The sequence below is a fragment of the Nyctereutes procyonoides genome, unplaced genomic scaffold (genome assembly GCF_905146905.1).
Source record: "Nyctereutes procyonoides isolate TBG_1078 unplaced genomic scaffold, NYPRO_anot_genome, whole genome shotgun sequence".
NCBI classification, from domain to species: Eukaryota; Metazoa; Chordata; class Mammalia; order Carnivora; family Canidae; genus Nyctereutes; species Nyctereutes procyonoides.
This window is the reverse complement of record NW_026575042.1, coordinates 44,167,992-44,194,097: the sequence shown is the minus strand read 5'-3', so window position 1 is coordinate 44,194,097 and position 26,106 is coordinate 44,167,992. Positions and strand designations below refer to the sequence as shown.

The following is a 26,106-nucleotide window of genomic DNA, read 5'->3' as shown; positions in this document are numbered from 1 at the left end:
CAACGTGACTTTCTCTCTTATACTTGTACCACATTTCTAGGTTTTTTCCCCCATTCATTTTGAGAGCAGAGCTCACAGCTGACCAGACTGTTTTGGCTGTGTCTGTAACTACCAAGAGATGTTTTGGCAGGTGGTTTCCTTGTAATATGGCAGGCTAAATTAAACAATTTTGAATTTAATATACATTATGTTGATGAGAACTGGATTGGTTGTTTGAAGCACTGTATGAACACTTTATTTCCTGCTAGGACATCCTTTTGCTATTGTGAAGATATAAACAATGTCTACTATTAAAAAGAAATATATATGCAGGCAAAATATGTATTTGAATTGAAGATCTTATTTCTTATTAACAGACTTCATGAGACATTAATATTGATTATTAATGCTAGTAGAGAAATGTAAAGAGTATAATTTATCAAAAAATAGAAAATGCATTTGGAATAGTTTATTTTATTATATTAGTACATGAAATGATGAAGCCACGTGGAAAACCTGATTCTGGAGAAACTGAAGGTTCTCATTTCTTTTCTGTGACTCACCGTATATCATGTTTCAAAACACTCAATACTTTTTACTGGGTTCAAACTTTATTTGGAGCAAAGAAAGGTAGTTGAAAGCTTTCACTTAAAGCTATTTGTTAAGGTGCTATTAAAAGTAAATAAAAACAAAGGACTTAAGTGAGCAAGAGAGGGATCACTTCAGGTAATGTGGAAGCTATATCTAGGGATAATTGAAGATTGACTTTCTGATAAAAGGCACAAAGAAGGGTTAATTGGCTTATCCCTAACTGAGTCCACTTCTTTAGGAAGTATGCTTGAGAATATATTTGGCAATAAATTTAACAGCTAGCAAGGTTTCTTTACAGGTTGACTTTATCAGAGATTCTGGAAGGAGAAAACCATATTTGCCTTTATCTCGGAGTTCAAAGGCAAATGTGTGTTTGATGCCCACGTTGTAAGCCCAGTCTAAAGAAGAACCTGATGTCGGGTCTGTAAAACATAAGCAATAAATATTTAATTAGAAACAAATGCTAATGTTTTTCTTGAAATAGAAATTCACTGGTGTAAAATTAGCAGTAAAAAATAATTATGTGTACAGTTAATTGCAGTAATGAATGGCAATAGTGGTCTACATAGTATAGAGTGTAGAGTAAAACATAATCATGGTTTTGGGATCCACCACAGATTTTAAATATGTGCTGCATTTTCTTTTTTAAGATTTTATTTATTTATTAATGAAACACACACACACAGAGGCAGAGACACAGGCAGAGGGAGAAGCAGGCTCCATGTAGGGAGCTTGATGCAGGACTCGATCCTGGGTCTCCAGGATCAGGCCCTGGGCTGAACGTGGCACTAAACCGCTGAGCCACCCAGGCTGCCCTGTGCTGCATTTTCAAAATAACATTTTGCTTGGGTCAGTACTCTAAATTGAGTTTGTTTCCTGGGCATATAGTGTTGCAGATGGAGGTGGTCTAGGCAAGTGCAAGCAGCTGTAGAAACCAACTGAGGAGGGTCTCTGGGCGCTGAAAACTCAACCAAAAATCATTCACACAAGCTAGGCAAAAGTAGATTTTTTTTTAAATAGTTCAGGTCTCTTTCTATTCATGTTGCTTGGATAAACTATTTTTATAGTTAAAAGACCAAGAAAGCTTAAATCAATTATTTTAAGGATGTATTTAATCTCTTAATCCAACTTTTCAATGTCAGGTTTTTTTAAAGATTTTATTTCTTTATTCATAAGACACACACACACATACACACACACAGAGGCAGAGACACAGGCAGAGGGAGAAGCAGGCTCCATGTAGGGAGCCCGATGTGGGACTCGATCCTGGATCCCCAGGATTAGTCCCTGGGTTGAAGGCAGCGCTAAACCGCAGAGCCACCCGGGCTGCCCTCAATGTCAGTTTTTATGAGATTTTACTAAGAATATTATTATTTGAAAATCTAAAGAGATATCTATAAGCTGTGTACATGTGAGGTTTGTACAAGTGCATATATATATATATTACAAATGCATTTATGTATATTTTGTTTTCCATAATAAGAAAACTGCCTTCTTGTGCATAAAATTATTTATGTTTTAGGACAAGTAATGAGTTTAACTAATATTAATATTTTAGGTTTGGATGATGAAAATTCAAAGCTAAAGGCGATGAAAGAGAGAAGAAATATTTCGGTAGAAAGAGGATTAGATCTTAAACTGTTCAAATATTGATTAAAGTTTTAATATTCACAGTGCACTTTACTTGGCACTATGGAGGACATTTGTGCAGGGTGCAAAGACAAAGATGATATTGGTGTCTTTGCAAACTTACTGTTTAGGGGAGAGAAGTCAAAGATGCAAATCAGTAGAGACAGGGAATAATATGTAAGTACCATAAGGAAGGTACAATGTCCAATGCCTACTAAATACCCCCTTCTTGATGGAGAGCCTTGAAAGGTATTTTTCCAGATGGAACTGGAAGAAGGGCATTCTGGTCAGTGAGCTGCAAAGATGGAAAAGCATGGAGGCTGTTTTAGGGACCAATGAGATCCAGCTGGACTGGAACCAATGGAGTAGTGAGAGTTTGTGGGCAAAGCTCAGAAAACCTGATACATCAGGACATGGTGTTTTGTTTGGGAGGCAATAGTAGTTATTTTAGTGTTGCACTGAGGACGGTTAACCTGGGCTGGAAAGAGTAGAGACCAGTCAGGAGGTATTGTGAAATGAAAACCTGAACTTAAAAAAAAAAAAAAAAAAAAACCTGAACTTATGTAGTCACCACACTAGGGACAGCATTGAGGGCTTTACGTCAGAAACACTGGAAACGAAGAGTCACAGAATCTGATAAAAATGATCGAGATTTCAGTCTGCATGGCTGAAAACAATCTACAAACTATTAATAGAAATAGGAACTCAGATAGTGATGGGGAAAAGAAAGGATAAAGGAGAGAAGACAAAATAATGTTTAGCATCAGCCACATTTAGGAAGGAGCTTGTGAAAATGAATTTTAAAGGTATTGGCAGAAACATGATAGGTGAAATCGGCTTGCACACATTCAGGATCATTATTTTTTTTTTAGCGGATTGATCCTTTTGTCTTCATTAATGTCCCTCTTTGTTTTTAGCAAATTTCTTTGGTCTGAATTTACTTTATCTGATATTTAATATGGCCCCTTCTCCTTTGATTAACATTTGCATGATATATATATATATATATTTAAAGTGAGTTTATTGTAGATAGCGTATTGTTCAATTGTAGTTTTTAAATCCACTCTGCCAATTTTTTTTATTTAATATCTTTAGGTAAATTACTGATATGACTTAAATCTGCCATCTTATTGTTTGATTTTTATTTGTTCCCTTGTTTTTCATTCCTCTGTCTTTCTTTAATTTACTTTTTCTTAAATGAACATTTTAAGGATTCTATTTTGATATACTTATAATAACTTTTTTGGATATATCACTTTGTATAGTTTTCTTAGTCATTACTCTAGGTCTTAGAATATACACACATAATTTACCATCATCTGCTGATATCAGTGTTTTGCCATATCAAGTCACATGTAGAAATCTTACTTGCATTTAGGTTCTTTTCATCTTCCTCTTTTTAAGTATAATCATCTTGAGTACTTTTGTACATGCATAGAGCACCACATCAAATGGAGTTATATTTTGTGATTCCACTATCATGAAGAGAAAGATAGTCTTTCATTCACTGACTCATTCTTTATCTAATCTTTTGTTCTTGCTTCCTTTCTCCAGTTTTAAGGCTTCTCCTCTTATATTCTGTTCTTATTTGGACAGCCTCCTTTAGCCATTTTTAAAGGGTGGGTCTTTGGGTGATGAATTCTCTTAGTTTTCCTTTCTTTGAGAATGTCTTTATTTCCTTTTCACTTCTGAAGGATATTTTTTATTGAATATAGAATTTAGGGTTGGTAGTTCTTTACTTATAGCACTTGAAAAATATTGTCATCTCTTTTTACCTTTCCATGGTTTCAACGAGAAATCTTCTGTCATTTAAATTGCTTTCCCCTCTATATTGTTTCTGTCTAGTTGCTTTCAAGAGTTTTTTCTTTGTCTTTAGTTTTCAGAATTTTAATTATGATGTACTCAATGTGAGTTTCTTTGAGTTTATTCTGTTTGGCATTCACTCAGCTTTTTGGTATGTTGGTTTATGTTTTTAGGAAATTTAATAAATTTCAGTCTTTATTATTTCATAATTTTTCCATTCTCACTTTACTTCTGTTCTTCTGAGACTTTGATGATATGAATATTGTCTTTTGTTACTGCATCTCAGTTCCCTGAAGCTTTGCTCATCTTTTTTTCAATTTGTTATATCTATTCAGATTGGCTGAATTCTCATTCTGTCTCCAAGTTCATTGATTCTTCTCTCTGTCATATTCATTATGCTATTGAACCCTTTCAGTGAGTTTGTAAGAATTTAAGTTATTTTCCAGTGCAGTGATTTCCATTTGGTTCCTTTTCATATCTTGCATTTTGGGGGTGAGATTTTCTGTATTTTCATTTGTTTCAAGGCTATTTAATTGCTTGTTGAAGTATTTTTATGATGGTGACTTCGAAATTCTTCTTAGATGATTCCAACATGTAAGTCATCTCAGTGTTGACATCTGTTGATTGTTTTTTCTCATTCATGATGTGATTTTTCCTCATTTTTGCTGTGACAAGTGATTTTTTTCCTTGTATCCTGGACATTCTGACTATTATGTTAAATCTTAAGTCTTATCTGAAATCTATTTTAGCGATCATTTACCCTCTTTAGACTTAGCATGCAGGCCCTGGTCTTCTTTTGTAACTTGTGGTTCCAGTGACAATATGGTTTTTAGAATCTTTGCATTGCTATTTTGGTCTGGTTGGTTCCCCTGGTGCTGCTGCTGGTTTCCCATTGATGGCAGCAGATAACTACTACATGGGTGAAAGGTGATCCCCTTAGCTTGGCCACCTGGTGCTTCTAGGTGGTAAATGAGGATTCTAGTCTGTAGGATAGAGAGCACTTCCCTGATGAGGAAGAAGCAGAAAGAGGAGGAGAGAACTGAAGAGAGAACCCAGTGTAGTATGTGCATAGTGTACCTGTTTTCTTGAAAATGTCTACTTTTAGAGGCAGTCAGCGGAGACAGAGTAGAAAAGAAGGAGGAGGAGGCAATCCATTGTAAAGAAGGCAAAGGAATGGCAAGAAGAAGGGATATCAATAGGGTCCAGTGTTGTAAGGAGTTTGTGGAGTGTGTGAACTGAAATAACTATTGGCTTTAGTGATCAAGAAGTCTCTCATTTTTAGCTAGAGTTAGATTTAAGTTCATTAGAAAATGGCACGTTAAATTTGATAGCAATAGAGGTAGGTTGAGTAGGAATTGTATCTTGTATGGTGATTTAGAGTGTGCTACGTATTTTAATAAAGTAGGCCAATTTCTAGCTGTACTAGTTCCCTATTTGCAGTTAAATAGGGAACTGCAAATAGGGAATAGTGATTTAAGAGTTAAAGAGTATGGCTATTTCACTTTGACAGATTTATTTTATGTGAAATTTCTCATTAAGATTAATAGTGCTTATTGAGAATGTATATAATTTGTGATTCTTCATAATTGTGTGGTGTTATTGAGTGTAACACATTTTCTTTTATGATACTACTTTTTGTATCTTCAAAACGTTAAATTTGCAAACAAAAACCACGTAAGGCATAAAGTAAATGCAACAATGAAAGCTTTTTACTTGTAAGAATACATTTTTATAGAACTTAATCTATTGAACACGATATTTAGCCTTTTATTTATCTACCTCTATATTTACCAAAATATGTATATATATTCGTAAAATGTAATACCCACTTGCTAAATATCAGGTACCCTTTATTGCTTTATATATGTTAACTCATTTCATAAATTTCTATCACAACCTTAGGATTCAAGCGCCAACTGCTTTACAGAAGAGGAAATTTAGAAGAGATTGAACAATTTGCTCAAAGACACTAGTACATGGTTGTGTCAGGAATCAGACCCAAGCTGCGTGTCCTCAGAGTTTGTGCTATTAACCATTATATTGTCCTACCTACTATATGTTAATCTATAGTCCTCCCAATGAAAACTCTTCTTTGAGTTCTACAAGATAATGTTTTTTTGTTGTTAACAACATTTTTTTAACGTCATTAAAAAAACTCTATGCCTTTCAAGGCATATTAGATGTACAGAACTTACTGTAATACCATCAAAGCAAGTCAGAATAGGGGATCCCTGGGTGGCTCAGTGGTTTAGTGCCTGCCTTCAGCCCACGGTGTGATCCTGGAGTCCTGGGATCGAGTCCCGCATCAGGCTCCCTGCATGGAGCCTGCTTCTCCCTCTGCCTGTGTCTCTGCCTCTCTCTCTGTCTCTCATGAATGAATAAATAAAATCTTAAAAAAAAAAGTCAGAATAAAACTGAACCAAGCTAGGAATCTGGTTTCAGCCCACAGGAATCTACATAACAATGCTGGTGGCTTAACATGTGTTTTTGAAGAAAGTATTATTGACCTGCATTAAACATAATAACCTGCACTTTTGTGTCAATACTAAGTGAAAGTTCTAATTGAAGCAAGAGCTAAGCTAGAGGTATGTGGGCATAAACTTTGCATTCTTGTTGCCCCTTGATATAACCTTAGCTTGAATGTCTTAGTAGATAGAGACTGGGTGTTGTGAGCTACAAATTTGAGAACTTGATTTTCTCTTTTTCACATTGTAGAGTGGTACAGAGTGTGGAAAACAGTACTGGGTTGAGAGACTGGGTTGGAGCGGATCTAACAATTTGGTGTGTGAGGAAGGCAAAAGAAAGACACTTTGAAATTAACTTTCTAGGAGGAGGGGCAAGATGGCGGGGGAGCAGGGGCCCCAGGTCACCTGTCCCCACCACATTACCTGGATCACCTTCAAATCATCCTGAAAATCTACGAATTCGGCCTGAGATGTAAAGAGAGACCAGCTGGAAGGCTACAGTGAGAAGAGTCCGCGCTTCTATCAAGGTAGGAAGACGGGGAAAAAGAAATAAAGGAACAAAAGGCCTCCGAGGGGGAGGGGCCCGCGAGGAGCCGGGCTGAGGCCGGGGCGAGTGTCCCCAGGACAGGAGAGCCCCGTCCCGGAGGAGCAGGAGCTGCACCAACCTTCCCGGGCGGGCGGAAAGGGGCTCGCAGGGAGTTGGAGCAGGACCCAGGAGGGCGGGGATGCCCTCGGGCTCCCGGGGACACTAACAGACACCTGCGCCCCGGGAGAGTGCGCCGAGCTCCCTAAGGGCTGCAGCGCGCACGGCGGGACCCGGAGCAGCTCGGAGGGGCTCGGGCGGCGGCTCCGCGGAGGGGGCTGCGGGGCGGGAGCGCGAATCCACAGCGCAGGCTCCGGAGCACAGGGCGCCGGGACACAGCCCAGGATCCGGCCTCCCCCGGGACAGGCAGAGGCCGGGAGGGCCCAGGACAGCGAGGACGCTCCTGCCTCGAGCTGAGCAGATCAGCGGCCCCGCCCCGGAGCCTCCAGGCCCTGCGGACGGAGAACCGAGAGCCCCAGCCCGTAGTTCCTGCAGAGGCTGAATCCAGGCTTCCAGAGTTGCCATAGCAACTGCGCTGATCCTCCTGGGGCCCCACAGGGTAAACAACCCCCGCTGAGCCCTGCAGCAGGCAGGGGCAGAGCAGCTCCCCCAAGTGCTAACACCTGAAAATCAGCACAGCAGGCCCCTCCCCCAGAAGACCAGCTGGACGGACCAGTGATACTCCCCCGTGTTCCAATACAACTTGTTTTTGGCCACTCTGCACTGAGCAAAATGACTAGAAGGAAAACCTCACCTCAAAAGAAAGAATCAGAAACAGCCCTCTCTCCCACAGAGTTACAAAATCTGGATTACACTTCAATGTCAGAAAGCCAATTCAGAAGCACCATTATACAGCTACTGGTGGCTCTAGAAAAAAGCATTAAGGACTCACGAGACTTCATGACTGCAGAATTTAGATCCAATCAGGCAGAAATTAAAAATCAATTGAATGAGATGCAATCCAAACTAGAAGTCCTAACGACGAGGGTTAACGAGGTGGAAGAACGAGTGAGTGACATAGAAGACAGGTTAATGGCAAAGAGGGAAACTGAGGAAAAAAGAGAAAAACAATTAAGGGACCATGAAGACAGATTAAGGGAAATAAGTGACAGTCTAAGGAAGAAAAACCTACGTTTAATTGGGGTTCCCGAGGGCGCCGAAAGGGACAGAGGGCCAGAATATGTATTTGAACAAATCCTAGCTGAAAACTTTCCCAATCTGGGAAGGGAAACAGGCATTCAGATCCAGGAAATAGAGAGATCCCCCCCTAAAATCAATAAAAACCGTTCAACACCTCGACATTTAATAGTGAAGCTTGCAAATTCCAAAGATAAAGAGAAGATCCTTAAAGCAGCAAGAGACAAAAAGTCCCTGACTTTTATGGGGAGGAGTATTAGGGTAACAGCAGACCTCTCCACAGAGACGTGGCAGGCCAGAAAGGGCTGGCAGGATATATTCAGGGTCCTAAATGAGAAGAACATGCAACCAAGAATACTTTATCCAGCAAGGCTCTCATTCAAAATGGAAGGAGAGATAAAGAGCTTCCAAGACAGGCAGGAACTGAAAGAATATGTGACCTCCAAAACAGCTCTGCAAGAAATTTTAAGGGGGACTCTTAAAATTCCCCTTTAAGAAGAAGTTCAGTGGAACAATCCACAAAAACAAGGACTAAATAGATATCATGATGACACTAAACTCATATCTGTCAATAGTAACTCTGAACGTGAATGGGCTTAATGACCCCATCAAAAGGCGCAGGGTTTCAGACTGGATAAAAAAGCAGGACCCATCTATTTGCTGTCTACAAGAGACTCATTTTAGACGGAAGGACACCTACAACCTGAAAATAAAAGGTTGGAGAACCATTTACCATTCAAATGGTCCTCAAAAGAAAGCAGGGGTAGCCATACTTATATCAGATAAACTAAAATTTACCCGAAGACTGTAGTGAGAGATGAAGAGGGACACTATCTCATACTTAAAGGATCTATCCAACAAGAGGACTTAACAATCCTCAGTATATATGCCCCGAACGTGGGAGCTGCCAAATACTTAAACCAATTATTAACCAAAGTGAAGAAATACTTAGATAATAATACACTTATACTTGGTGACTTCAATCTAGCTCTTTCTACCCTCGATAGGTCTTCTAAGCACAACATCTCCAAAGAAACGAGAGCTTTAAATGATACACTGGAGCAGATAGATTTCACAGATATCTACAGAACTTTACATCCAAACTCAACTGAATACACATTCTTCTCAAGTGCACATGGAACTTTCTTCAGAATAGACCACATACTGGGTCACAAATCGGGTCTGAACCGATACCAAAAGATTGGGATCATCCCCTGCATATTCTCAGACCATAAGGCCTTGAAATTAGAACTAAATCACAATAAGAAGTTTGGAAGGACATCAAACACATGGAGGTTAAGGACCATCCTGCTAAAAGATGAAAGGGTCAACCAGGAAATTAAGGAAGAATTAAAAAGATTCATGGAAACTAATGAGAATGAAGATACAACCGTTCAAAATCTTTGGGATGCAGCAAAAGCAGTCCTGAGGGGGAAATACATTGCAATACAAGCATCCATTCAAAAACTGGAAAGAACTCAAGTACAAAAGCTAACCTTACACATAAAGGAGCTAGAGAAGAAGCAGCAAATCGACCCTACACCCAGCAGAAGAAGAGAGTTAATTAAAATTCGAGCAGAACTCAACGAAATTGAGACCAGAAGAACTGTGGAACAGATCAATAGAACCAGGAGTTGGTTCTTTGAAAGAATTAATAAGATAGATAAACCATTAGCCAACCTTATTAAAAAGAAGAGAGAGAAGACTCAAATTAATAAAATCATGAATGAGAAAGGAGAGATCACTACCAACACCAAGGAAATACAAACGATTTTAAAAACATATTATGAACAGCTCTACGCCAATAAATTAGGCAATCTAGAAGAAATGGACGCATTCCTGGAAAGCCACAAACTACCAAAACTGGAGCAGGAAGAAATAGAAAACCTGAACAGGCCAATAACCAGGGAGGAAATTGAAGCAGTCATCAAAAACCTCCCAAGACACAAGAGTCCAGGGCCAGATGGCTTCCCAGGGGAATTCTATCAAACGTTTAAAGAAGAAATCATACCTATTCTACTAAAGCTGTTTGGAAAGATAGAAAGAGATGGAGTACTTCCAAATTCATTCTATGAGGCCAGCATCACCTTAATTCCAAAACCCCACCAAAAAGGAGAATTACAGACCAATATCCCTGAAGAACATGGATGCAAAAATTCTCAACAAGATACTAGCCAATAGGATCCAACAACACATTAAGAAAATTATTCACCATGACCAAGTAGGATTAATCCCCGGGACACAAGGCTGGTTCAACACTCGTAAAACAATCAATGTGATTCATCATATCAGCAAGAGAAAAACCAAGAACCATATGATCCTCTCATTAGATGCAGAGAAAGCATTTGACAAAATACAGCATCCATTCCTGATCAAAACTCTTCAGAGTGTAGGGATAGAGGGAACTTTCCTCGACATCTTAAAAGCCATCTACGAAAAGCCCACAGCAAATATCATTCTCAATGGGGAAGCACTGGGGCCTTTCCCCTAAGATCAGGAACAAGACAGGGATGTCCACTCTCACCACTGCTATTCAACATAGTATTGGAAGTCCTAGCCTCAGCAATCAGACAACAAAAAGACATTAAACATTAAAGGCATTCAAATTGGCAAAGAAGAAGTCAAACTCTCCCTCTTCGCCGATGACATGATACTCTACATAGAAAACCCAAAAGCCTCCTAGAACTCATACAGCAATTTGGTAGCATGGCAGGATACAAAATCAATGCCCAGAAATCAATGGCATTTCTAGACACTAACAATGAGACTGAAGAAAGAGAAATTAAGGAGTCAATCCCATTTACAATTGCACCCAAAAGCATAAGATACCTAGGAATAAACCTAACCAAAGACGTGAAAGATCTATACCCTAAAAACTATAGAACACTTCTGAAAGAAATTGAGGAAGACACAAAGAGATGGAAAAATGTTCCATGCTCATGGATTGGCAGAATTAATATTGTGAAAATGTCAATGTTACCCAGGGCAATTTACACGTTTAATGCAATCCCTATCAAAATACCATGGACTTTCTTCAGAGAGTTAGAACAAATTATTTTAAGATTTGTGTGGAATCAGAAAAGACCCCGAACAGCCAGGGGAATTTTAAAAAAGAAAACCATATCTGGGGGCATCACAATGCCAGATTTCAGGTTGTACTACAAAGCTGTGGTCATCAAGACAGAGTGGTCCTGGCACAAAAACAGACACATAGATCAATGGAACAGAATAGAGAACCCAGAAGTGGACCCTGAACTTTATGGTCAACTAATATTCGATAAAGGAGGAAAGACTATCCACTGGAAGAAAGACAGTCTCTTCAATAAATGGTGCTGGGAAAATTGGACATCCACATGCAGAAGAATGAAACCAGACCACTCTCTTGCACCATACACAAAGATAAACTCAAAATGGATGAAAGATCCAAATGTGAGACAAGATTCCATCAAAATCCTAGAGGAGAACACAGGCAACACCCTTTTGAACTCAGCCACAGTAACTTCTTGCAAGATACATCCACGAAAGCAAAAGAAACAAAAGCAAAAATGAACTATTGGGACTTCATCAAGATAAGAAGCTTTTGCACAGCAAAGGAGACAGTCAACAAAACTCAAAGACAACCTGCAGAATGGGAGAAGATATTTGCAAATGACGTATCAGATAAAGGGCTAGTTTCCAAGATCTATAAAGAACTTCTTAAACTCAACACCAAAGAAACAAACAATCCAATCATGAAATGGGCAAAAGACATGAAGAGAAATCTCACAGAGGAAGACATAGACATGGCCAACACGCACATGAGAAAATGCTCTGCATCACTTGCCATCAGGGAAATACAAATCAAAACCACAATGAGATCCCACCTCACACCAGTGAGAATGGGGAAAATTAACAAGGCAGGAAACAACAAATGTTGGAGAGGATGCGGAGAAAGGGAACCCTCTTACACTGTTGGTGGGAACGTGAACTGGGGCAGCCACTCTGGAAAACTGTGTGGAGGTTCCTCGAAGAGTTAAAAATAGACCTGCCCTACGACCCAGCAATTGCACTGTTAGGGATTTACCCCAAAGATACAGATGCAATGAAACGCCGGGACACCTGCACCCTGATGTTTCTAGCAGCCATGTCCACAATAGCCAAACTGTGGAAGGAGCTTCGGTGTCCATCGAAAGATGATGGATAAAGAAGATGTGGTTTATGTATACAATGGAATATTCCTCAGCCATTAGAAACGACGAATACCCACCATTTGCTTCAACGTGGATGGAACTGGAGGGTATTATGCTGAGTGAAGTAAGTCAATCGGAGAAGGACAAACAGTGTATGTTCTCATTCATTTGGGGAATATGAATAATAGTGAAAGGGAATATAAGGGAAGGGAGAAGAAATGTGTGGGAAATATCAGAAAGGGAGACAGAACATAAAGACTCCTAACTCTGGGAAACGAACTAGGGGTGGTGGAAGGGGAGGAGGGTGGGGGGTGGGAGTGAATGGGTGACGGGCACTGAGGGGGACACTTGACAGGATGAGCACTGGGTGTTATTCTGTATGTTGGTAAATTGAACACCAATAAAAAATTAATTTATTAAAAAAATGAAATTGACTTTTTAATTTATGATGTGATTCATAGATAGATGATATTAATGATGCAAGCTATATGTTTCTATCAATTCAGCGAACTATTCTTACTAACTAGGTACTATGTTCAGTTATTTCTAAGATGATAAAGGATTGGACAGGTCACCAATATACAAATGTAAACATTTCAAAATCTTTTAGGTCAGTTTTTTTTTTTACATCAGTTTTTGTGCCATCTAAACGTTGTTTTGTGGCAAAGTAGGTAGTATATATACCATTTGACTCTGGTCTGGAATGCTAATCTTTGTTCCTATATTTCCCCAAACTGATAAAATTGTTCTGTATCTTATTTTTTTCTTAAAAGATTTTATTTATTTGTTCATTAGAAACACACAGAGAGAGGCAGAGACACAGGCAGAGAGAGAAGCAGGCTCCATGCAGGGAGCCCGATGTGGGCCTGGATCCCGGGACTCCAGGATCCTGCCCTGGGCCGAAGGGAGGCATTCAACCACTGAGCCACCCAGGCATCCCTCTTTCTGTATCTTATTTTTATAGTCTATAAATGAGGGTTTACGCTTAGACCAGTGGTTCTCAAACCTAGTTTCACTTTGGGTAGTTAAAAAAAATGCAAGTGACTGGCTCCCACCACAAACTAATGAAATCAGAATTTCTGGGGGGTGGGGGGGTAGGGCCTATTCAGCCACATGTTTTAAATGCTCAGATGATTCCGATGGGAAGTCAGGCTTGAAAACCTTGAATTAGATAATCTCCTAGATTTTCTCCTGATTTCAGATTTTATTATTTTAATTTATTTGCTATATTTGTTTCTTAGGTTCAAATTGCAAACTTATTTTTTCTGGAGGTCAGAGGTCTCTCCATAATTTGGTGTTTAAAAATGTTCCCTTGGTCCTTTTTCTTTGGTCTCCATCAAATCAAAGAGGGAAAACCACCAGCAAATGCTATATAGATGCTTTCCCCACGTCCTGGGACTTGTTAAGTGACAACCAGGGTACCGGAATAACTAAACTTTAATTGTGGAATGCTCTTCTTTCCTGTTCTTACCAAGTCAACAACATGTTGCTACCCCCTGCTTCTCATGAATGTTTGATTAACATTCAGTCAGATGCTTTATTAAAGCAGTCACTCCTAAAAAATTTTAAACATCTATCAAGCTGCTGCAGCCCTGTATGGAAGAGGCAATTCTTTCTAAATCTGCATTTAAAAAGAAATCTTTTAATATAATTAAAAAAACTTAAATTTAAAATACTGCTACACAGTTGTACAGAGTAGTAATTCCTCTTCCCCCTATCTTCCCATTTTGAAAGTGATACATGATGGCCTGGAGCCATGGTATTTTTGGCTATCTGTTTCTCCCAATTAGAATCTACCTCTTGAGAACGGTTATTATGTCTTAATTCTTCTAACCTATCTCTCAAAACTCCAAAATCTGGACTATGAAGGAGGCATTCCATAAATTCTTACTATTAAATGACTGTGATACAATGCCATGCATAGCTTTAGTATGCTCATAATTTGCATATATATGTAAATATACATAGCATATATATATATATATGGAAAGTGTGATAGTAGTAATCCTTTGGTGTTCTAGTTGCCATTTGCAAAGTGTGTTCCTATTTGGACCACTTTGTTTTTTGCTGCCAAGAATATCTAGTTTGTCTGGTCCTGCAATTTCTCAGTATCCATTAAGAAGGCTGCCATTTTAAACTGGTGTTCTAGTCTGTCCTCTTGTTCTTAACTTTGCTCACTTTTGGTCCACTTACATAACTGAGTATATCATCTTTGAAATCTTATTCCCATCCACTTGTATGTGTAATGAATGTCTAGCATGGTTGTGTTGCAGCGAGAGATCTATTTGGATGTTAGTGATTGTGTCACTTTTTCTTCAGCCTTTTAGCAACTACTGGTTGATAGGTGATTGCTGATTAATGTTCTTTAGGAATGGGACTTATTTGTTTTTTTGGCCATTTTTCTAATTCCACCAAAGGAGCTTCCGGTAAGCTGACTCTAGAAGTTGTATGTGATGATTCTGGCATTTTAAATTTCTATAACAATTAGCAATTACCTAGGGTATAGATGTTAGTTCCAGGTTTATACTTGTATCTTGGGTTAGGGAAGTAGTTTATAAGGTGTGGCCAGCTAGAATTATTGCAAGGAATCCATGGATTCACATATATATGTGTGTATATATATTTCTTTTTTTCAATCCACAAATTTAAAAAGCATAATGGAAATAAGTATAGGTATTTGGTGGTGGGTTGTTCATGAAATGTTTAAAGGTTAAATAGCAGTCTTCATGCTAAAAATATTGGATGTCATGGCTCTAGAGAGTGATGCGGCTAAATTGAGTCTAGTCTTGTGGTTTCAATCCACGTTCACTCTTTTTGGATCAGTCAGGGTGTTATTTTAATTGAGCAAGTTTATGGGTATTAATTTTGCTGTTGTTCCATGCCCTGCACTGTGCTAGATATTATATGGTCTGATAAGAGACCTGAAGTGTAATCCTTCCTTTTAAGGAATTAAGTTTTGCTCAGAAGTTAATGTTTCATAAGCAGTTCATTGGGAATTTTCCATTCTTCAGTTCTGAGGATTGAAGCTGAGAAATTATTTGGAGACAAGGCATTTTTCTACTGAATTTTTCCAAACTAAGATCAGTGGGATCTTGCCATAAGAGAAAAAACAATTTTACTTCCCATGATCTGAGTTAATGGTCTTTGGTGAAAATGAATGGATTTCTTTTCATTGCTTAAAAATAGAAATACCTGGTTATGTTAGCTACAGAAACCAAATGAGAAACCATCATGCACCGTGGTCAAGATCATGGGTTTTGGTTTTGTTGAAACTTGGGACTAAATCCCAGTTTAGCCAGTTACAAGTATAGCCCACCTCATAGGATGTTGTGACAATTAATTGAGATTGTTAAATCAAGGGCCAGCCACAGTGACTGACTTGTCAGAAATCTGTCATTAATTAAAAAAACACACAAAGTCTGAAAATAGCGAAGAGTAAGAGGTGCTTAGACACTAAAACAAAAGCAACAGAACTAGAACCTTTATACCTCTTTCTTAATCTGCCACATAAATCTCAGTTTAACACACTAGGAAGGGGCTGGTGAGAAGGACAAGAATCTAGTTTCACCTGATCAAAGTGACTGAAAATTTGCCCTGCTTATTTTCCTACAGGAGCTAGGGAAGACTGTGCTTGCATAGGGTCAAGGCCAAAAAAGGAGAGTCCAATTAAACAGCAACAATAACAACAAAACTGTTGAGTTTGCCCCAACTAATTCTCTTCAGTTCCTGTGAGGATAAATGTTGTTGTTGGGGAACAGGAAGGTGGATAAATTAAACCATAACTTCATATTGATTTAACAATTTCTATTGACCTTGTAACCTCGTAAAAGTTCAATGTAATTTGCTTTTCAGAAAAATCTTATCCCCCACAAAGGGCAAAATGTATCCCCTGGATTCACATGTAATTCAGAACCACCTGTTAAAATTGAAGTATAATGAGCAATTCTAGATGTTCTAATCCTAACTTACAAATTCTAAAATTTCCTTTAATATTTATAAAAAGAATTAGGGAAAATAACAGTAAGGAATAGGAAAAACTTACAGTAAGTTGATGCTATTGGGCCATAGATGTAGCGGGTTTCATATCGAGTAGCTAGAACATCTGTGCCGATCTTTGCAACTTTGTCCTGGAGAAAAAGGAAAGTTAGAATTGGATTGATAAGAAACCACGTCAGTGCTATTAATTTGTTGGGGATTTTAAAAAAGTAAATTTTACTGGTTATTTGGCAATTGAAGATCAAAATAAAATCCGTGGTTGAATGAGAAATTTATTTTTGGTAAGATATATTATCATTGTGAAGACTTCTACATGTGAAATCAGTTACAAACAGTAATGCCATATCTCATTTTGGATTTCTACTCTTTCTTCTCTCTCTCTTGTTTCACCCTCTCTCATTCTTTCTTCTTCTCCCTTTCCCTGCTTTTTCCTTTTGTTGTTTCTTGTAAAAAACACATTCTTTGTACTCCCTTTCAGATACTTTTTGGCTGTAGATATTTGTCTCTTCCAAAGTCAGTTTCTTCCATGTTCCTACTTCCTTTGTTTTTATGGGTGCCACACTGCCAAAAGGACTTTTTCCACATTGGATTTTAGCATGTTGAAGGAAGAAATGTGGTTGACTCTTCTTTAAAATGGTTGTTAAATTAGTTTCTCTTCTAGGGTGAATGCATTTCATGACCTTTAATACACATTAGTTTTTCATGCTAGGAGAATGATTATTGGAATGAATTTTAATAGAATATAGTAACTAACATATTTGTACCCTCAATGAAGATTTATTTTTAGTTTGTATGTGTAATGTGTATGACCAAAAGATAAGTTTTTTCTTAATTTAGTTGCTGTGTAAAAACTCTTTACTCAAAATGGTTTGTTGTGTATATTTGTAATTTTAATCCATAATACCGTTTTCCTAAGGGCAGACTGAAATTGCACTGCTATAGCTTTTCATGAACTAATCAAACTCATGGGTTCAGATTCTCAACTATATTGGCTAAATAAATGAGTATGGGCCACATATTGCTTGTATATTTTCTTTGTTGTATATATAAAGATGGTTTTAATGACTGGTAAATCTCTGCTGCAACTGAAATTGAATGCTGTTGTGTGGAATACAATGGACGGAAGTCAAAATGACAATTGTGACTTCTTTTTAATAAAATTATTTTTAAAGATATGAGGCAGTATTGGAACCATAGCTTTTACTGAATGCATTATATTTATCAGCCCCACATGGGATCTACGACACTGAACTTTATCTGCTTTATTTCTTTTGTTTTACAGCAATTAAAAATATCCCTTTTTATGGATATTCACATTGCTGGTCCTTGTGATGTACTGGAACCCATATGCAGAAGTTTTGTTTGTTTGTTTTAAACCATATATGATCAAATTAGTTTTCATACAAAAGAAAAGGATGCATAGTGGATCTTTGTTCTTGAAAGACAGTGTATTCTCAGTGAGGAAGCTTCATAAACATTCCTAACGTTCTTTCTTTAGATATAAAAGAATATTATTTCCAAGTTGATTAGGAGGATAAAAATACAATGAATTTTCATAAATATGGTGTTTTAGGGACAGAAGTAGATATTTTTGCTGTTCTGTTAGACTTTTGCTGCATGTGGTTTTACAGTATGGCTATGGTAAATGTTTAATTTAACGATCTGTATAGGAATGGAATTCTACTCTGGATAGCTTAGATAATTTTCCCTATTGGCTTTATCGTAGAATCACATTGAAAGATTTATCTATATTTTTTTATCACTTGAAAAAATAATCTAGGAATTAATGATTTTAACTCTAAGGTAAATTTTATTCTTTCCCTTGGTATTAAAATGTGAAACTCTTTCAACATAATGCAGTTGTTCATAAAAGTCAACGGTGGTGTCTGTCAGTGTATAACCACAGGTTTTTTTCTACATACCAGGTCCTCGTGGTTAGATGGCAGTTTTGATGTATATCCATAGGGAAACAATAGCATCTGGGAATAAGAGTGGAAGGTGATATAGGCCTTGATTGATTTCAGATGGCTTCGTATGAAGTCAGTGACAGCTTTGGTCTCTTTCTCAGACTCTGGTTTTGGGCCCCGATATATATTTGCACATGGATTCTTGGTGTTCTGAAAAGCTGCAGTGGACATGGGTGGATGAGATCACAATCTGTTCCCCATCAGAAAAACACCTGTCTCTTCTGACGTGGGCTCACAAAATGTTTTAAACATTTTCATCTCCCAGGCTTACAGGGCTGCCTCAATGGCTCTGGTGTCCTAGTCTTTGCAGACCAACTTTGTGCTCACAACTCAGTGTGTGACAGACCCAGCCCACTGGAATATTCTTAACCTTATTTGTTTGCCTCTGTTTCCCAGGGTTATAGGAATAATATACCAGAAGAATCCCAGAGCCTGGAGCCGGATAGACCCCAGTTTCATTTCAACCTCAGTCTAACTTGCTGGGGACTGGTATGAATTACCTATTTTGAGTCTGAGTTTCTTCAACCCATTTCAGCAGGCAGCTTTTGCTTAGCGATAGCTGTTATTATCATATTTACTGGTAGAATAAAATTAAAAACTGAGGGTATTTTCAACCAATTTAGGTAAAGAAAAAAATGTACGAATTGAATTAGTGGTGGTAATTTCTCCTTGAATATATGCAATGATGAAGTCACATTTGTGTAACAACTAGAGTGTCATCTGATGTAGCCGGCCTCTGCTTATCCTTGCATTTCCATTAAACCTTTTCACTTTCTTTGCCCCAGCTGTTTCTTTTCACTAAACATCTGAAGAACTATCTGTATGCTGGTTTTAACCACTGATATTTCTCAGCTTTTATCAGACCAGGAAGAGGAGGGACCTGAGACCTCTCTTCAGATTATCTGAATTTTTGTACATCTGGATTATGCCTGATTTTTAGCAAGCTAGATGTATTAAGTAAGAGATAGTTTGATAAATAATCCCACCCTCCCACTTCCTCCCATATAACAAAACATTCATAGTATTTCTAAGGTAGGGATGATTATCTTTTATTATTTAGATTAGAAAATTTAACACTCAGGAGATACATATTTTTACTGAAATAAGTAGTGGTTTAACTGAATTTGGTATCTGAATGCTCTTTTATAGCTGTTTTCTTTGAGATCAAGTCTACTACTCACAGTTCCACGAAGCATTAAAGTTCCTGTTGAGGTCAGTGCCAATGCATTTGGAGTTTTGGTTCTTGGAACGATTTTTTCTCCACATGCGGTTCTGCGGGATTTTGAATGATAGAAGTGTTAACATCAGATCAGTTTGCATTTTTCAGTTTGATCATTTCAGATCCTCTCTGCGGGTGTCTATAGCTTTATTTGAAATCTACCTAGTTAACTTGAGGTTCCTTTTCATAAAGAAAAAATATACTTTTTTCCTATAACTTGTAATATTTTCAGAAATGTTGTTTTTTACATTAATATTCTAAGACCTTGATAAAATAATTTAGGTAGCTTTAAAAACTGTTGATTAGTTCTCGGTACTAGAAAATGATCAACAATGTTCTGAAATTACCTGTAATTTAAATTATAACTTTATTGTATCTTTCACCATTTATAGATTTTATTTTATTTTAATTTTTATTTATTTATGATAGTCACACACACACAGAGAGAGAGAGGCAGAGACACAGGCAGAGGGAGAAGCAGGCTCTATGCACCGGGAGCCCGACGTGGGATTCGATCCAGGGTCTCCCAGATCGCGCCCTGGACCAAAGGCAGGCGCCAAACTGCTGCACCACCCAGGGATCCCCCATTTATAGATTTTAGATATAAAATAGGCTTGTGACTATTAGAACATAATTGTCACTATTAGAACATAATTTTCAGAAAAGAACTGAATGTGGTAGTATCTGTCTGAAAGTTCAGTATTAATCTTATTTTGCAACAGTGGGTAAATAAAGGATCCTGTTAAAGGACAGATAGACATCTTTGTCACTCTTTTATTAATTTATTTTTGATACATTTATTTCACATCAAATTCTGTTTCAGATAGATTGGAATACAGTGCCTTTTGCTTTGAGAACTGTGTTCATAATGTCTTTAACTGACTTATTTTTAGGTAGAATGTGCTTTTGCCATATCATATAACATACATTTCTTTTATAATTATTGCTTTATTTCATTTTTTTCATTACTAGCTTCAGCAGCGAAAATTTTATATTTTTTCAAAGACACCTATGCAACCAGGAAATCATGCTTGCCTTAGCCTGAAATTGAAATTCTTAAAAATATGTTTGAGGTAGAATTAACTGGTTACTCAAACCTTAAACTTAATGCATAGCAGTCAATGCACATTAAAGTCAGTAAATACTATAATCATTCAAATGCAAATGAGACCATAGACCATTACCTGTGTCCATGACCAAATATATCCATCAACATTGAATACAGGAAGAACATAAAAATTCATTCGGTCCAGGAGTTTGGTCATAATTTTATTTTTTCCATAAGTTTTGGTTGCCTGTAGGAGTAGGAAAAAATTTAGCTATTGGTGTAAAATTTATCACTATGTGGAGAGCTGTGGGTATAATAGTAATAACTACCACTCCTTTTGTCATTTGCCCAACGTCACATGATTTTAAACATATTTCCCCTAAGTAGCATAAAAATAAGTGACCCATATAAAAATCACTTTTTCAGACTGGTGAAATTAATTAAACTGAATATTCTTTAAAGGGTCACTTAATTGTCAAGGCTGTAGCATACTGCCTTATAGCATGCAAGGTATGTTTTACAGGAAGAACAGAGACCAAGTGAAAAATTAGCAGCATACCTTGTTTTAAATGGATTCTTTCCCTCACATCCTTTAGGTAAATATAGAATGAGTTTGCAAGCATAGAAATATGTGAATATTGGAGAGGATTCATAAATTAATTATAAATAGGATTAAAGAAAAAATATTCCAATAATAAAAAAACTCAAGCATTTCATTTAATAAAAAAACCTCAAGCATTTAGATTGTCCAGTCATCTCCTTTTTTTTCCCCACCAGATTTCCCATCCCAAATTTCTATAATTATCTATACTTCCTATGGCTACCTAAAATCTTTCTCATTCTTGAAAAATCTCTTCCAGGTACATCTGTTCCAGAGCCATGGGATTTCTTGTAGCCCTGTCACATGTATATTCCTTTAAAGGTCAAGTAAGGGGAGCTCTTGGCTATCTGCTGGAAGAGATGAAACAACTGCAGGGATAAATCAGTTCTGGCAGATTCATTCCTAGTGGAAGTATCCATGCCCAGAAAGCCGTTGTCATGTTGTATGCAAAAGCTGGTATAAAAGCGAAAGTTAAAAGATGGTAGGGGCCAGAATAGACTAGAATGAGAGGAATAACAACTCATAAGCTGGATTTACCTTTAAAAAAATGTGAGTTATTTTTCACTTGGAAAGGAAATTAAGTATGAAAATTCCAAGTGCATGATTGGCCAATTAAATATCTAAACAGAAACTAGAGGTCTGTGCTTTGAGCTCACTGAAGAAAGGCCAAGACCGTAGGTTGTGATATGATTATCCATATTTCACTGTAGGATAAACCATATCATAGCCCCCCCCAAATTCATTTAGTTTTATAAACTGTCAGCTGGAATTCAATCCGTTTGAAGGAAGGTGTCAATTTTATAAAAACCCCAAAGATGAGTAAAATCCAGAGCATTTATTTCTTGACAGCACCAAATGTGGGCCCTTCTAGTTAAGTGGAACTGCACTCGTTTGGAAAGGGGTGTTGCCACTCAGTGAAGTGCTGGAGATTTGACAATCAAAGGAGAATTGTATGCGCGTTCGATTCACTTACCTGATAGACAAACCACTGGCAAAATGCTGGGGAGATCCATTCTCGTGCATGAATGCCACAATCCATAAAAATAGCCTTTCTTCTTTCATCCCCTTTCCCAACCTATTTAAAAATGAACTTGAAATATTATTTTGCATGAGCTCACACATAGATCCTTTGTTGTCCAATAACTCATTCCTATGCTCAAAGCGATTCTTTCCCCTGTCTTCTGTTGAATAACTAAGTATGTATATACTGTTTTCAGGGAGGACCATGGCACATATCCTTAAATGTCCATACATAATTCATAACCTGTTACATAGTCTATTTTTCAAAAAATTTTCCTGGTGTCAGAGTTGCTTTTAGGGTTTTTAAAAAAATCAAAGTATTTTGTTTTTCTTATTTTATTGTTAACACCTTTTGGTCTGAGAAATAGATTATATGTTGTTTCTGTTTCTGCCATTTCGTTTTGTTTTTCTGGGTTCATAAATGGGAGGTTTAGCTTCAATTGGAAAAGATTTTGTAGTTGTGTTTGCAGTGGGGAGGAGGAACAGTGGCTGGATATTTGAAGGGCTGTCATTTTGAAGAGAATTTAGATTTGTTTTGGGTAGTTGGAGAGAATGACTGGATGGGAATTCAGGGTAAGGAAGGACTTCCCAGTTATTAAGGGCATGCTTCAGGGAACATTGGCTTGGGATGTAGAAAAATCCAGCAGCAGCTCAACGGTAATTGTCAGCTCCATTGTAGAAGGAAATTCCCTGTCAACATGGGGTTGAAATGCCTCATGTACTGTTCCAGGATCCTATGATTCTGTGATACTTAAATTTCTCTTTTCTTCATGACATTTAGTCATCAGCTTTACTGAATTTTAATGGATGTAAAACCGTGTTATGTACCAGAGATATCATAAACTCTTATAATGAAGATTTGGGATAAGATATTTGTCTGAGTTTGCCCTTTGTGTCCCACCTAAAACTACCTGTCACTTCTATTTTTGAATGGGTATTTAGAGGTTATATGTGTTCTTCAAAAAAATTGTTTTCATCTCAGAATTCATTAGTTTTGTGACAAATTAGCTTTTAAATTCATATTTTTCAATAATAATGAGAGTCAGTAGTTCTTGAGTTTTACCTTGAGAACATATAGTGGATTATCTTCAACAGTGGTTCCAATTTTAATACGAGAGACCATATCAGGATGCTTATGAACCATTTTTTCAGTCCAAGCAACAATCTTAAGAACAAAACCAATTTTGAGGAATTAGAATTAAAAAAAAAACTAAATGAGAACAAATGTTAAGGGTTATAGTTTTTTTGAAGTACAGGTACTTTATACTGTACCTTGTCCCAGTTATTATATTTTGCATAGCTGTGCCTGCCTGGGATATCTTCTTTAACATCAAACTGTTTCTCAATCTCTTCTTGTAGATCATGAATCAAGATTCTGTTTGACAGGGGAATGATAAAATACACATTGAATGTAGAAAAAAAAACCCACAGTTATCTTTCATTTACAGAAATTTTCTCTTCCTTATTCTCTATCTTAGATCAAGTTTGCTCTGTTTCTTCATTATTCTCTAACCATCTCTTTTAGAAATGTCATGTGTATGGCTTCAAATCTTCCCGTTTATCTAGAGCTATGCTTTTCACTATGGTAGTCTAGCCACACAGGGCTATAGAGCATTTAAAATAGGGATTCTCCAAAAAAGAGGTTGCTGTTATGTCAAATATATACTACCTTATGAAGACTTTGTATATAAAATTCTGTAAAACATTGCACTAATGAGTTTTAGATTCATTACACGTTAAAATAATAATATTTTGAAGTAATTATATTAGGTTAAATAAACTATTTTGCTAAAGTTAATTTTACCTATTGCTTTTTAACTGTTTTAATGTGGCTACTAGAATCTTTAAAATTGCACACATAGCTTGCATTATATTACCGTTAGTTAGCATTGATCTATAGTAACTCTCTTTCTTCAAACACACACACATTCACATACACACCAGACAGGCAACAGTGCATATTCTTATGCACAAATTCGTTGACCATCCCTTATCACTTCATATTTGAGAGGTGGGAGAAACTTTCTTTTTAAAGGTTTTATTTATTTGAAAGAGAGAGAGAGAGAGCGCTGTGCGGGAGAGTGCACACACAAGCAGGGGGAGTGGCAGAGGAGAGGGAAAAGCAGACTCCTTGCTGAGCAAGGAGCCTACCATGGGGCTTGATTCTAGGACCCTGGGATCATGACTTGAGATGAAGGCGATGCTTGCTTAACCAGCTGAGCTACCCAGGCACCCCAGAGGTGGGAGAAACTTGAATAACAGTAATCGTAAGCATTTAGCACTTACCATGTGCCATTCATTGCTTTAACTACCTTATGTACGTTAACTCATTTAATCTTCACATGAAATCATTATCCTCATTTTACAGATGAGAAAACTGAGACACAAAGTGTTACTTGTCCATAGTCATAGAGCTAGAAAATTGTTAGGGTGATTTTGAGAGGGTGAAATTAGAGGCAGGAGGAATTGTTAGGAGCCTAATGTTGGGGACCCAGAGAGAGGCTTTATACCTCAACCCTCTTTTCTATTTTCATCTCTATTCCTGAGTTATCTCATCTTATCATCTCATTAAATTCCATGGCTGTAATGGTTGCCCATATTTGTGCTTCCAGTTCTGGACTTTCCCCTGAAGCTACCACTACCCTGGCTCTTCTCCTACTTCTCCTGTGGCTTGTGCATCCAGCTGCCTACCTGATATTTTCACTTGAACATCCATTTGTTTAATATGGGACAGGTCCTGCTTTACATACATTATTTTGTTTTTATCATGTTAATATTATCATCATTTTAGACATGAGGACATTGTTGCTTAGAAAGCCTAAATACCCATAATTTGTGTGTGTTGGGGTTGGGAGTTTGAATACAACCTTGCTTGACTTTAAGATTTATGTTTCAAAAATACCGTTGTCATCTCATATGTACTCAAATATTTTTGTATATTTTGTCTATTTGAGGATTTTCTATTGTGCTCCACTGAAGTTATCCTCCTCTTGTGAAAGAACTAAACCGTATTTAATAATATTTGTAATATTGAATTTTATTATTTAATGGAGGGTATCCTTATTCTTGTTTCCAAGTTTTTGACTAATTTTGCCTGTTCTTAGTAAGTATTTGGTCTGAATCATTTTAGAAGTTATTAGAATTATTAGAAAAATATAAGTTTTCATTAGAATTGTACTGTTAGAAATAAATTTGAGAAGAATCTTACTCATAATGGACCATAATAAAGCTATCTTTTTGATTCTTCAGTAAAATTTTGTATATTTTGTTTATTCATATATCTTTATTAGTCTTGTGAGTGGCTTTTTTCTCATTAACATTTGAACTGGTCGTTCATACATTAAAAAATATCACTTTGGTTATACTTATCGATTAGCCACCTTATTAGTTAAAAAATGATCTTTTTACTTCTGATAATTTTTTAGTTATACCATTATGGCTTTAGGGTAGTTATTTCTTTTATAAAAAATTATACTTTCTGCTTTTTTCCCAATAACTATTTTTCCCTCTGCTTTATTTCACTGATTAAACTCTCTGAACAATGGAAAATAATAGTGGTAAAAGAGGGCATTCTATTTTTTTTCTGCTTTTAACAAAAAAACCCCTTTCACCACTACATATAATGTTGATTGCCACTTGAGATTAATATGGTGGTATCTATCTATATGATTAAATTATTATAGTCCATTGGTGTCTAGTTGCATTGAATTTTATTATTAAATTCATTAATATGTTAAATATAAGTTGCAGCCATCAGAGATTAACAAATGCCTTCACAAAAAGCTTTTCATCTTATTTTAGATATTATTATAAAAGTCTTATTTAATCTAGAAGGAATCCATTGGACATAAGTAAAATGATTAATAGAAAGCAAACATACTATCAGTAGGTGATGGTTA

At 37.0% G+C, this 26,106-nt stretch overlaps 1 protein-coding gene across 1 annotated transcript in view; it reads right to left on the bottom strand.

Moving 5' to 3' along the window:
* Positions 1-571: 571 nt before the first annotated feature.
* Positions 572-26,106, bottom strand: part of CPA3 (carboxypeptidase A3) — a 34,752-nt gene continuing 9,217 nt past the window's right edge. Inside the window, exons 4-11 of the mRNA XM_055321342.1 lie at positions 23,480-23,582; positions 23,271-23,372; positions 22,161-22,262; positions 20,723-20,833; positions 19,501-19,591; positions 18,275-18,477; positions 16,399-16,483; positions 572-992 (exon numbers count right to left, since the gene is read on the bottom strand). Of these exons, the coding sequence (XP_055177317.1) occupies positions 805-992; positions 16,399-16,483; positions 18,275-18,477; positions 19,501-19,591; positions 20,723-20,833; positions 22,161-22,262; positions 23,271-23,372; positions 23,480-23,582 (985 nt within the window). The 3' untranslated portion in view covers positions 572-804. The remainder of the gene's footprint in view (positions 993-16,398; positions 16,484-18,274; positions 18,478-19,500; positions 19,592-20,722; positions 20,834-22,160; positions 22,263-23,270; positions 23,373-23,479; positions 23,583-26,106) is intronic.